Consider the following 13967-nt stretch of genomic DNA (forward strand, 5'->3'; position numbering starts at 1 on the left):
TGCAGTAAAACAAAAGTCAATCTAGAAAAACAGCCATGTTAAAAGACTAGACTCAAATTAAACCATATTCTAACATGTCAATTGGAGTGTGAAGGACTATGGCCCTTTGGGGTTATACTTAAACCAAATTCTAGATGTTATAGCCAGAGAATGGCCAAGATGACCTAGAAAAGTTCAGTGTAAACCATTACATGCATGTGACTTTCCAAGCACATAATAGATGACTCAAAACAGGAAGGAAAGGAGGAGGAGTTATTTTATCCATAGATTAGAGTTTAGCTGTAGTAATGTGTTAAAGGGCAGGGGTCAGGGGCTGGGGTGGGGGAAGGACAACTCTTGGGTGGGATTTCCAAAAATCGTATACAGGTAAGAATAGTTTGGGACAAAGAAAAGACCGGCATCAAGGATGAATCCTTAAACCCAGAGTACATCTCTTTTTAGATTTGTGACCCATTTGTCTGACTTTGCAAAGTAGACTAATTATTTGAATCTTTGCCACAGATGTGCACAGCCAGTGATGGACAATCCAGTTTCTTAGGAAAATTGACACACATCATTTCTTCCTCCTCATTTCTTGGAGACTCCACAGACAGCTACAAATGTGCAAAAGTCAGGAGCATATCTTTTTCACAAAGGAATCTTTAATTCTGCCCTGTAGGGTTTTTTTCTACAACCATTTCCTGTGATCTTTCAAATAGGTTCATTAAAGATCTGGGTGTTCCTAAGTAATTCTTTGGTGTGGTTAGTACCATTTGTGGTCAGTCTAATTTGTGGTTTATATTTGGCCAGAGCATTCACAACCTCAAAAGCCTTTTCCAGATCTCCCCTGTGTAGGTTTTGGCGGCTTCTATGTACCCTGAAGAAAATATTGCTGCTCTGATGCCATATCCCATGAAAATTGCGAATTTTTCCTGAACTATAAGAACCATTTCCCACCATATTCTTTCCAGTCTTCCTCCTGGTTTCAGACTGTTGGTAATATTTTGGCCTCCACTTTGGTTTGGAGGCTTGGGGATTTCTTGTTGCTGTTGTCTTTTTTGTCTTGTTGTCCTACTTTGAAATGCAGATTAATTATTTCTCCAGCTTTTTACTTTGTTTACTCATAGGAGAAATGTATTTGTGTAAGTCTACCCACACATACAGTATTTTAGTTTCACTGGGGCCTTTCGCAAAATATTCCTAACTGACCCCACTGGGTGACTCTCTGGATGGTTTTTTTTTTTTTTTTTTTTAATCCCCATCTTCCAGGTTGTTTGAGCACGGAAAACATTTCTTCCATACTGTCTGTGTTCTGTTTCATTTGACTCACATTTCCTTGTATTCTTTATTCGTATTTCATGGTACTGACATTCAAGAATAAAGATGTAATTGAGAGGCATGCCTGGAGTGGGTAGTTTGTTGTTAGCTGATAGTTTGATTGATTAGGACGGTAGGATGATTCTGCTTGATCCTGACCTAACACATTGGCTCACCTTAGTGGACGGTGGTACAAGGACGATGGCGGGTGCAGGGAATTGCCCACTTCAGCAGTGCTCTGACATACTTGATCTGTCTCTCCTTCCCTCAGGAAAAGCTTTGCCAGCAGAAGTATAACGTCTCCTGCATAATGATCATGCCCCAGCACCAGAGGCAAGGATTTGGACGGTTTCTCATTGATTTCAGTAAGTGAAGTACTTTATTTACTTTCATGATCCAGGGAGCTGATGGCTGTTAAAGGAGAGTAGCACATAAAACTTTATTTAATCTACTTTGTTGTTTTTATCAATAGATAACGGGTTTACTACTTATATTTACATAGGTTAGAAAATCTTCCTCAAGTGAAAAATGTACTGCTGCTCACTATTGTACTCTAGGAAATTGAGGCTCGATCTCTCGGCAGTGTCACCAGCTCACAAAGCCATTACCCTGAATGAACCGGCAGAATTACATTCCATTCTGTGGGGCTCATGCTCATTAGCACCAAAAGAGGCAATTATTTGTGATTAAAGCCAAAGGAATTGTTATTTAAAAGGATTTTCAGCTTTCTAAAATTTTGCCTATAATCTTGTGCAGTACAGAGCAGGAAAGGGATCTTTATCTTCAGAAAAACAATTCTTTAGGTAGCCTATCCTTCTTGGCTGTCTGGTAGAAATAAACATCTTGTTTTGTTAATTTCCCTTTTCTATTACAGAAATTATTACAGTGTTCGTATCTAGAGGTTGCCCAAGAAATATTTTTTATACACATTTGTATCTTCTGAGTCTCCTCAGTGAAAATCGGAATACTATTTTAAAGTACGCATAGGATAATGTTTTTTAAAAATTGGTAGTTTTTTTCTCCCTGTTTATATTATACTGGATGTGTTAATGTAGTATTAAGGCTGCATTTCGAGAATGGATTCAAAGTATCCAGATAACACGAAGGCGGGGTATCCCATGATAATAATCACTTGTAAAAATCTGTCGCTAGGAACTGTGTGCTTCTTCATTACCAGATTTTAAACTGAAAGAAGGAAAATATAGCAGATGATGTAATCTTCATAACGTACATCAGATGCAAAAGCAAAATGTAAATGTCCTCAAGGAAAACCATGAAGTAACATATTGAGTCTAAATCTATATTATTAGATGTTGAAATGTTAAAGTTTGGGTGTAAAATATAACCGTATAGCAGCTTTGGACGGATTTGTATAATTTATTGACATCGAAGGATATTCTTTTTTTTTTTTTAATAAATTTATTTATTTATTTGTTTATTTTTGGCTGTGTTGGGTCTTCGTTTCTGTGCGAGGGCTTTCTCTAGTTGTGGCAAGCGGGGGCCTCTCTTCATCGCGGTGCGCGGGCCTTTCACTGTCGTGGCCTCTCTTGTTGCGGGTCACAGGCTCCAGACGCGCAGGCTCAGTAGTTGTGGCTCACGGGCCTAGTTGTTCCGTGGCATGTGGGATCTTCCCAGACCAGGGCTCGAACCCGTGTCCCCTGCATTGGCAGGCGGATTCTCAACCACTGCGCCACAGGGAAGCCTGGATATTCTTTTTTGAAGTATCTTTATTGATTATTTTTACATTTTCAGATGGCATTTCTAGTTATTTAATTCGTTACCCTAGTCTTACTCTTCTTTCTTGATCTAGTCATCCCATGGAGGGCCGTCTTACCAGAAGTTTACCATTTTTACTTTACAGTCCTAGTTGTAATGAGTTCTAAGGGCAAATCCAATTGTGTTGTTTTGGAGATTTTTGGGGCCACTGTTCACAAGTTGTTCCTAAATACTGTAATTTCTGGTATGCATAGCAGCCATTCGAGCCTTAAACTTTGGATAGTATCTGCATGCTTACAGAGTAACGCAAACTTCTTAGCTCAATATTCAAGATCTTCCAACAGCTAGTTCCAGCCTATGTTCTAGGCTTTTTCATGTATTATTTCATATATTAATCTCCATTTGCTCAAATATTCTGAGCAGGTTCCCATACTTCCATTCTTTGTACAGTCCCTTCCTGAAATGACCACTTCTTCCTTCTCCAGCCTCTGTCTGTTCAAAATCCTACCCATTGTTAAAGAGCTAGCTCAGGAGCCTCTTCTTTTTGATCCCACCTCCTGGAGTTTCATCCCGTTCTCTTCTTTGCTCCGTATCTCTGCAGTATAGCACTTAGACTCAATTCATTCTTTTGTGGTAATTATTTGATCTAAGTGTCATACTTCCAACTTACTGTCAACTCCTTGGATACCTTTTTTGTATTCAGGTGGACAGTGCACTCAGTAATCTGCATTAGATGTATTTTTGTTAAGTTGTATTGAATCTCCTAAGTGATATGGTCACTGCCCACAATAATTTTCCACCTAAAATTTAAAAGGGACTGGTACTTACCAGGTAAAAATGCAAGTCTCTAAATACAGTAGCGTCTGACTTGTACAGTGTGATCTGGTACTGAGGCCTTAATGCATAAAATAACAACCCAGGAACAAAGACATTCCCTTCAAATGCTAAATCTTTATGTTAACCATTTTATTTGAAAACTGTATTAGAGTCTACTCTGTTTTTTTTAAAACATGAACTAGGGAACACAGTGGAACCTATCTGGATGGCTCAGGGCCATCATGATAAATGCCATCCATTAGGGTGCATCCAGGCAATGCAGTGCTACAGGTGTCATTTTAGATTTTCTCTTTCATATACCCTTGGTATCATCCTGCACTGGAGAGGGTTAAGGAATATGATGAATGATTTGAATAAAGTTGAAAGGGAATTGGTGCTATTTCTTCAGAGAAGAGAAGACCAGGGGAAGAATTTTATAGCACTCAGAGAAAAATGGGGACTGGTGTAAACCCAACAGAAATTCAATTTAAAGCGAAAAAATAATTCCTTGGCTACACAGGTTTTAAAGAAGATAGAGTAGGCTGCTGAAAAAATTGATAGCATCTCCTTCTTTGGAGTTACTTAAAATAATAGTAGATAAATATCTTTCTATGATGATTAGATCCAGTCTTTTGCAGAAGCAGGAGATAAACCCCATGACCTCGCATAATCCTTGTCAACCTTACATTTCAGAACTCAGGGAAAAACAGATAACTGGGGTTACAGGTTTTCTAAAATCTGCTCTGTTTTTTAAAGGAACCTTTTAACGGTTAGATTTATTTTATTTCTGTTTGTACATGAGCCTGAGGGTCTTTTGGTCGGGGAGGTATTTTCAGTAATTCAAAGAAAGTTGTAAGGCAGGAAATCTTTATTTTGTCTATAATCACTGCTGGTTCAGGAAGCCAAAACAAGATACCGACAGAAGGAAAGCTGTTCTCTGCCCAGCTGCCCATTGGCACACTGGATCACAGACATGAGTGAAAAATGATGTGTTGTGTGTATATAAAGAACTGTGAATCGAAAGCTTTGAACACTGTTCTCCAGGACAGTCAAGAGGTGCAATGGTCATCCCAGGACCAAATGCTGTCCTTGGAATAATGTTGTTGTCTGTCTCTTCCTAGGACAGCTTGTCTGGGATGTGTCTGAGCAGGGCTTCCCAGGAGGTCATCTGCAGAGCTTTGCCGGAGTGACTAAAGGGCACCAACTCCCAATCTGCTCATAAACCAACTCAGGGGTTTTGTAACTCTGCCCAAAACTTAAGTGGCTAGAGGAAGGAGTGGCTTGTCATGGGTTGAAGCTGATACTCCATCTCCTTTTCTCTCCTGGTTTCTGAGATTCCCTCTCTCCCTCAGTGAGAAAATTTTAAAGTCCTCCCCGTCTCTTTCTAAACGCGCGCGCGCGCGCGCACACACGCACACGCACACACACACACACACACACACACACACACACACACATTCTCCATCCCCACCAGGCATGTCAAAACTTCAGAGAAGCCCCCGCCCCACGAAACTTTTCTGATTCCTGCTTCCGAGCCGCCCAGGGCAAGGCAAGTAGCTGCTTTTCCTCCCAGGGTATTGCTGGATCCTGGGGCAGCCGCGTGTTCCCTGCCAGGCCATGCCCTGCCCCTGCTGCCAGAGCTGCCCAGCAATGCCTTATCCAGCTTACTATTTTTCCTTTAATTTTGAAATAATTTCAGACTTAGAGAAAAGTTATAAAAATGGCACCAAGAATTCCCATATGACTCTCTACCTCAGTTCCCCAGATATTAACATTTAATCACATCTGCTTTTTGCTTTTATTTCCCTCCCACTCCCTCCCCATCCCCCTCTATCATATTGAGATGTGTTTCTTTTTCGGAATCATTTGAGAGTAAATTGCAGACCTGTAGCACCTTTACCCTTACTATTTCAGAGTGTTTTTCTAAAAACAAAGATGCTCTCACATGTAACCACAAATTATCAAAACCAAGAAGTTAATGTTAATTCAGCACTATTATCTAATCTCTCTACCTTGTTCAAATTTCAAATTTTGCCAGTTTTCAACTAAAGCCCTTTTCCAGGGGCGGGGAAAAATGTTTTTTCCCCAGTCCAAGATCTCATGTTGAGTTATGTCTCTTGAGTAATCTGGAATAATACCTTAGTCATTTTTTTGTTTTGTTTTGTTGTTACCTTGACATTTTCGAAGTGTACAGGCCATTTATTTTATACAGTGTCCCTCAATTTGGGCTTGTCTGATGTTTTCTCATGGTCATATTCAAGTTCTCGATTTTTTTGGCAGGAATACCACAGAAGTGCTGCTGGGTCCTCCTCAGTGCCTCTTATCAGGATTACATGATCATTTATTTGTCCCATCACTGGCTTAAGGTGGTGCCTTTCAGGTTTCTTCATTGTAAAATAACATTTTTCCCTTTGTAATCAGTAAATATCTGGTAAGAAGATACTTTGGGATTGTGTAAATATCCTGTTTCTCATCCAGTTTTTACCTACTACGTTTAGCATTTATTTATGATTCTTAGCTAAAATAGTTATTACTTTGGTAACTACCAAATGGTGATTTTTTAAAATCCCATTGTATATTCTACTTATTTGTTGACACTTGCTGTAGGGAAGAGCTTCCTTTATTAATTTTTTAGTTAAATAATTACTTCATTTATTTCATTAGTCTTTAATTTATATAATTATGGACTACTCATGGATTTTTATTTTATTCTTTGGATTATAACCTGTTGCTGCCATTGTGTATTTTGATGTTACATTGCCCCAGATTTATTCAGTGGGAACTGCTTCAAGCTGGCTCCTGTGTCCTTCTGACATGTCTGATCCTTCAGCCACTTCCTTAGCATTCCAGATCAACACCACTGCAAGGTTTTAGTCTATCCTTCCATATTTCTGCATTTGTAACTCTCTTCTCCGATAGTGAGAAACCTGACTTCCATTACCCACAATATATTTATTTATGGGCTCAGTCCTAGAATACACATTAAGTAGTTTTAGAATTGCTAGCTCATACCACTGTGTAAAACAAACCTCCTAACCAGAGGTCAGTTTTTGTATGTAGCTCTTTTTGACTTTACCCTGAGTGTACTTTTAGTTAAAGGACTGTTTCCAAATGTTAGTGAGGTTAGTTCTTTTCAATTTTTCCCCCTTCAGGGAGGTTATATTATTCATTGAAATACAGTTAGGCTTATTTGTTTCTGTTTGTTATCCACTTTAGTTTTTCTCTATCCTTGTTTTTTTTTTTTTAAGACTATAAAACATTAACATGATTTTCAAAGTTGAAACTATATTAGAAGGTATACTCAGACAAGTGTCATTCCCCTCCTCCCCTCCCTCCCCCAGTCCCATTCCTGACCCTTTCCTGCAGGTCGCCAATCTTATTAGTATCTAGTTTATCCTTCCTGTGTTTCTTTTGGTACAAATGAGAAAATAGATGTGTGTCTTCTAATTTCTCCTCCTTTCTTACACAAAAGGTAGCATACTATAGATGGTCTTTTATGTTTTGCTTTTTTCCGCTTAAGAATATATCCTGGAAATCACTCCATGCCACTTCATAGAGATCTTCTTATTTTCTTCTACAGCTGCATGGTTCTCCAGTGTGTGGATGTATGTACTGTATTCACCTAGTCTCCTAGGTATAGACATATAGGTTGTTTCCAATATGTCACAATTTAAAAAGTGCTATAGTAAGTAGCTTGGGCAGATTTTGACTGATACATTCTTACAGAGCGGTCAGAGTCTGTTATATATACTTTCAGTTCTTTAGGACTCTGCTTGGCTGGGCCATTGCCCAGCAGATAACGAGCTTTTAGTCAAGTCTGCAGAGCCCAAACCCTGCCTGGGGAGCAGGATACAAAATCCATGCTCCTTGACTGACCTGGGAGAGACCCAGGGAAAGCAGCTGATTCAGCAGTAGGTTGCAGGACATTGTGCCAGGTCATGGTGAAAGAGGCTGGCATCAGCACTTACTTGTGTGTTTGTGTAAATGCATTTATCAGATTCTAAACTGGATAATGGAGAAGGATGAGAAGATTCATTTCTTACCTCTTCATTTAACATTTGTTGATTGGGGCACCTTAGTCTACACTCTGCTATATACCAGCAACAAAAATGAAGAAGACATAGCTCTTGCCGGGTGTGACAAGCCATCAGTTGCTGGGCAGTACATTTCTACGGTAGATATTGAGAGCTCATGGCATGAGAAGTTAAAGTGAAAACATTCCAGGCTGAGGGAAACAGCATATTCAAAAGCGTGGCCACCTAAGGAAACATGTTAGATGTTTGGATAACAACAAAAGAAACTCCAAGTAGATTAAAGACTTAGGGATTAACAAAAATAAAAAATAAAGACATTAAAAAAAGAAGAAGAGGGGACTTCCCTGGCGGTCCAGCAGTTAAGACTGCGCTTCCAATGCAGGAGGTGCAGTTCGATCCCTGGTCGGGGAACTGTGATCCCACATGCCTCACATCCAAAAAATTTTAAAACTAAATAAATAAATAAATAATTTTTTAAAAAAGAAAAAAAGTAGAAGAAAGGATATCTAATTATTTATCTAATCTTTAGATGGTCAAGGACATCCTAAGCATTAAAAGAATGAAAGAAGTCACACAAAAAATACATAAACTTCACTGTATAAAAGCGTAAAACTTCTATGTAGGAAAAAGTATTAATATTTAAAAGTAAACATAATGGGAAAGATATTTGCAACAAATATACCAGGCAAAGTTTTGATATCTATAGTATTTAAATGAATATAAAAGTAAAGGTTTGATAGTGTTGAAACATAAACCCTAATGGAAAAATGAGCAGAGGACATGAACACAGAATGTGCAGAAAAGGAAAATCATTGGGGGCAGCAACATTGCTGACATTTACTGAGTGTCTAATATGTGCCAGTCACTGTCCTAGGAGTCCTGACTCATTCTGTCCTCACATCAGCTGTTGAGATGTGTGCTTTTATTTTAACCTCATTGTACAGGTGAGGAAACTACTGACAATAGAAAAAAAAACAAAAACAGAATAACCTCAGTATTCAAAGGTAAGAGAGAACCATTCCCCTGAGAACGGTACATTCATATAATGGAATATTATTAGCCATTGAGAATTATGTTTTGAAGAATTTTTAATAAAATAAGAAAATACTTATGATAAATAAGTGGCTTTCAAAATTGTATATATAATATGTTCTCGATTATGTAAATAGTATATGGACAGAAAGAAAGGAAATACACTTCCATATTAACTCTAGAATTAGAATTACAGGCAATTTTAATTTCCTTATACCTTTTGTTGTAACTAAAAAGCAAATTAATTTAAGAAACAAGAGTCAGGGAAGGCCTGATATAGGGCAATGGCAATGAGGATGTGTGGAAATGAGGCAGGTGTTTTCCTGTTCGTTCTGCAGCAGGTAGAACTCTGCCAGGCACCTAGTGGTGCTCAGTAAATACTATTTGAATAAGTGAATGAACTGAGTTTGGAAAGGTAGTGAGTGCAGCTTTGGCCACGTCGCCTTTGCTGTGATTTTAGGCATCCATGTGCAGCTTCCCATGGAGTTCAGAGTTCAGTAAGGGTATGCAGTAGGGGGAGGCTACAGGGAATCGTGGGCGTGCCATAGTGGTTAAAACCATAGGTGTGAATGAGGACAACCCAGGGAGAGTGTAGGGAAACAGGGCTGAGGATGGCGTTCTTGGAGTTCCAACATTCCAGGGGCTAATAGAGGATGAAGTCATCAAGAAAATTGTAAAGCGTCCAGAAGTAGGAAGAGGATCAAGAGAAAAAATGGTGTCAGGGAAGCCAAAATAGGTCAGTATTTCAACAACAGTGGTACTTATAATCATAGCTGACATTTCTAGAGCACTTACTATGTGTCAGGCACTGTCACCCAAATCACACACATTAACTCGCTTAATCCTTGCAAAGACCCTAGGAGGTTGGTACTGTTATCATATCTCTTTGCAGGTCACAGAGGCACTAAGAAACTTGTCTAAGGTCACTCCCAAGCCACTGTTCAGTGCCCCAGAGAAGAAGGTTAAGATAAGGTGTAAAAAGTATACTTTGGAGGACTGTGTATAAGTGGAATTTAAAGAAGTAGATTCAAAAAGCTCGACTGTCAAGGGCTGTAGGTTGTTTTTGTTTTTAAGCTAGAGAGACTGGAGCATTGGCAGAAAGAGGAGAGGGGAGCACTGATGGATAAAATCAAAGAGAAAACAAAAAGTGATAACCAGATGGGTTGTTTAGTACAAACTGAGAAAAGGCATTTGATGACATTCAATACTCTTTGCTAATTTAAAATAATCAAACATACTAACTTGAATTATAAGAATTCTAAATCTTGTATTAACTTTTTCTTCTTTGTTTCAGACTTGACTTACTCTTAGGGGAGCTATAAAAGGTAGATGACAGTTGGGTCCAAGAGTCTACAAACATAAATCTATAGTTTTCTTGAGACTGGTATACAGATGACAAGTTTGTCAATTACATAAATTGTCAGTTAGCTCTACCTTCAGTCATTTTAAAAACGACTGTCTATTTGTAGACTAATCATAAAAGTTTGTAAGCAGCTTCAGTTCTTGGCTTTCTTTATTCAATATTAAAATACTGTACGATGTGTCAGGGTTGTACTTAATGGCACAGAACTCACTCTAGAGGAATTAGGAGTGGTGGAATGAGTTAGGCACTCATTTCAGGAAATCCCCTTTGCTGTTCTTTTCTATGATCTTATATGTTGAGAGGTTTCACTTTGGCTTTCCTGGGGAATGTATACTGTTTACAAACTGAGTCTGTCATTAGTGCGTGCTGCTAGAAGATGGCTGCAGATGACCCAGTTTTGTGCCTACAAGTTATGAACTTGGTCACGTCGCAGTGTGGTTAGCAGTGTCCTTGTACTTGTTCCGATTTCTTAAGAATGGTGTGTGTGCACACACACACCTGGACTTAAGGAAAATAAGAAATACAATAAACTTTTATGGAAGGATGCTTCTGGGTACAATTTAATATCTAGTTTCACTCTCACTGACAATTAATGGGTTAATTTTCCACGCCCTCATTCTTTCGCTGGTCTGGTTCTAATGACAGAGATCTCTTCGTTAGGTACTTCAGAGAGTCCAGACCTAAGCTTGTCTTTCCTTTAGCCTCCTTATAACTCTTGGTTGATTTCTTGAGGAAGCACCACTTAGATGAGAAAGCATCTTCTCTCTGCTTTCCTGCTCTCCCTACTTCTCTGCCCTTCTAGGTCCATCAAGCAGAATTAGAAAGTCACATCCTGCATCTCTGCCTAGAAGGGTGTGATGTTGAGAGGCTAATCATGTTAACTCTCTCAAAGAGAAAACTTCTTCCCCTGTATCTTAGATGCTAGCTACTAGCTTAAATGTTATATTATATATCTAAATAGAGGAATACATTTCACAGTATCTCAGGTTATCAGCTAGCAACTTCCGGTTTTAACAGCCTTCAGTAGATTACTTTAAAAGAGCTACCACTTAAAAACTTTTTTTTCAAAACGCAATTTAAATAAAATTTAAGAATACTATTAAGCAAAGATTTAGAGTAATTTCATCCTACCTGAAAATTGCTTTTTTAGAACGAGTTTTTGATCCTGACTGGCCTATCTCCTATAGAAAGTAGGAGGGTTTTTTTTTTGTTTGTTTTGTTTTTTATTGCGGTACGCGGGCCTCTCACTGTTGTGGCCTCTCCCGTTGCGGAGCACAGGCTCCGGAAGCGCAGGCTCAGCGGCCATGGCTCACGGGTATAGCCGCTCCGCGGCATGTGGGATCTTCCCGGACCGGGGCACGCACCCGTGTCCCCTGCATCAGCAGGCAGACTCTCAACCACTGCGCCACTAGGGAAGCCCAGAAAGTAGGAGTTTTAATTTAGAAATTTGGTTGGTTGGGTTCCAGTGTACCACATTTTACCATAAATTCTAAAGAACCAAAACTGGACAGGAGTCACTAGCTTCTCTCGGAGGGCAAGTTGAGTACAACATCAGGGCGAGCCCGTAGGAACTGGGTCCTAGCCTGACAGGCCCTGGTGAGACACCCGATGCTCTAGCGAGGGTCTGTGGGCATCTCTGCACCATTGTGGTTGACTTAGGGCTACACTTTCCAACAAGTGAACCAGGAACCAGTCCAGGTAGCCAGAGATGGTGCTAACTTAATAGCTCTGGTGCCAGTCACCTCACCCTGAGCAGACTTATCCTTTTACCCTGGCAGGCATATGAATTCTGTCTTCTCCCTGGTGGGGTAGAAGTCATGCAGCACTCCCTAGGGGCATCAACTCTCTGTTGGGTAAGCTGCAGGGTAAATATTTCACTTTCCCCCATTTGTGAGCCCCATAAGCCAAGCATCAAAGATGTGTTCTGAGAGACCATGACAGTGTGTCTTAGGTACATGATCTATGACTGAAACACTCTGACCCCCTGTGAGGAGTTAAGCAAACTGAATGAAAGAGCTGTACATTTGACATGTGGTATTTACCTACTTATGCAATTTTTATTTAATAGTTTTCTCTTTTTTCAATGGCACTGACCATAAAAAACATGTTCTAGACTGAGTAAGTGCAAAATCATTTAGAAAGTTGCATATGTCTTATATATTCATGGTTTATTACCCGTGATGGAGGTAGAGTCTTTGTTCTCAGCTGTAATCTCACCTCGTGGAAGAGCCTGGCACTGAGTAAGTAGGTCCTTATTATATATTGAATATTATATATTGAATAAATGTTAAATGAATTACCTCTGAAAGAGCTTTCTTAATGTACTTTCTCTTCTCACACATGATTCTTAGGAAGAAGAATTTTATATTATTAGAACATAATTAATCAAACCAAATTAATTTGGTTTGCTTACTTCCAAATGATGTCAGGTACGCCCTGCCTTCTTTTGAGGTCTGGTATTTTTGTTCAAGGGCAGCCTCTATCTTAGGATCATATAAGTTGCATCAGAAAGGAGGCTGTCGTTAAGTTACTATAAACCTTGTGCAGAGAAATGAGAGCTGTGACAGAATTCACATTTACACACAGTTGGTCGAAGAGACACTTATCTTTTCCTTACTTCTATCAGATAATTCGTTTCTTCATGCATTTATTTTGGAAGGAGAATTCCAACTTTAGTCCTTGGAAACTGTCAAGAACGCTTCTCTCTGCAGAGCTTTCCCAGCAGCTGTCCTCCCCGGGTGAGCACAGGCAAGGCAACCATTAAAGAATAATAAGTTATGCTTTTGAAATGGTGCTCGAGTCCTTTCTGGCCTTTTCTGAGAAAATAACTGCTTCCCCACCTCCACCATGACACTTGTTGGAAGATAGAACCAGCAGCTGTATCCTCAGACTTCTGCTGGGTTTTAGAAGACATGTTTTGACCTGTGTAATCAAGTATAATGATGACATATATTTTAATAGGCTCCTAGTTTATAATATAATAAGGAAAATGGCTATTTTTCCTTATTTTCTCATTATAATATGTTGCACTAGAAGCCTTTGTCATGACTGCTTTATTACATTGGGCTGAAGTACACTATATTTTAATATGCTAAAGATAACATCAAGGTTGAAAATTGAGCTCTCGGTGATTTATTCAAAGGGTGACTTTTACTGAATACATTGAAATGAGTTGCATGAGGCAGTGCAGCTAACGATTTATTTATGTATCTTTTTTTAAACTAAGCTTGTCATAAATAAGAGCAAATAAATAGCTCTTATAGAATAGTTTGTATTCATTGCTTCAATGAAAACATTGTAAATATGAAACATACGGTCTGCAGCTACCATTTTGCCTTACAGAGCTGAGAATTTTTCAAGTTTTGGCATGCAGGTGGTTTTTTTTTTTTTTTTAACAAATCTTTTGTCTGTTTAGATTTCTAACATTGACCAGCATTTTCAGCAAGTTATTTTGAAACCCACTACTGGGCAAATTCCACTCCAATAATTATTATGAGGAAACCTAGCCTTCAAGAGTAAAGGGAACCCTGGGAATACCCTGGCGGTCCAGTGGTTAGGACTCCATGCTCTCACTGCCAAGGGCCCGGGTTCAATCGCTGGTCGAGGAACTAAGATCCCACAAGCCGTGCAGCGAGGCCAAATAAAAGGAGTAAAGGGAACCCTGGCAACACCATCACGGGGGCTAGGACGTGTTCACTGCCAAACTCCAA

General features: G+C 39.3%; 2 protein-coding genes across 4 annotated transcripts in view; one reads left to right on the forward strand and one right to left on the reverse strand.

Moving 5' to 3' along the window:
- The window catches only part of DUSP29 (dual specificity phosphatase 29), a 108446-nt gene that overhangs the window by 28895 nt on the left and 65584 nt on the right, over positions 1 to 13967 (reverse strand). The window lies entirely within an intron of this gene.
- The window catches only part of KAT6B (lysine acetyltransferase 6B), a 56418-nt gene that overhangs the window by 17097 nt on the left and 25354 nt on the right, over positions 1 to 13967 (forward strand). For both annotated transcript variants that reach the window (XM_060126221.1, XM_060126222.1), the window contains exon 9: positions 1568 to 1661. In XM_060126221.1, coding sequence (XP_059982204.1) covers positions 1568 to 1661 — 94 coding nt within the window. The remainder of the gene's footprint in view (positions 1 to 1567; positions 1662 to 13967) is intronic.

This window comes from Lagenorhynchus albirostris, chromosome 16 (genome assembly GCF_949774975.1).
Source record: "Lagenorhynchus albirostris chromosome 16, mLagAlb1.1, whole genome shotgun sequence".
NCBI lineage: Eukaryota > Metazoa > Chordata > Mammalia > Artiodactyla > Delphinidae > Lagenorhynchus > Lagenorhynchus albirostris.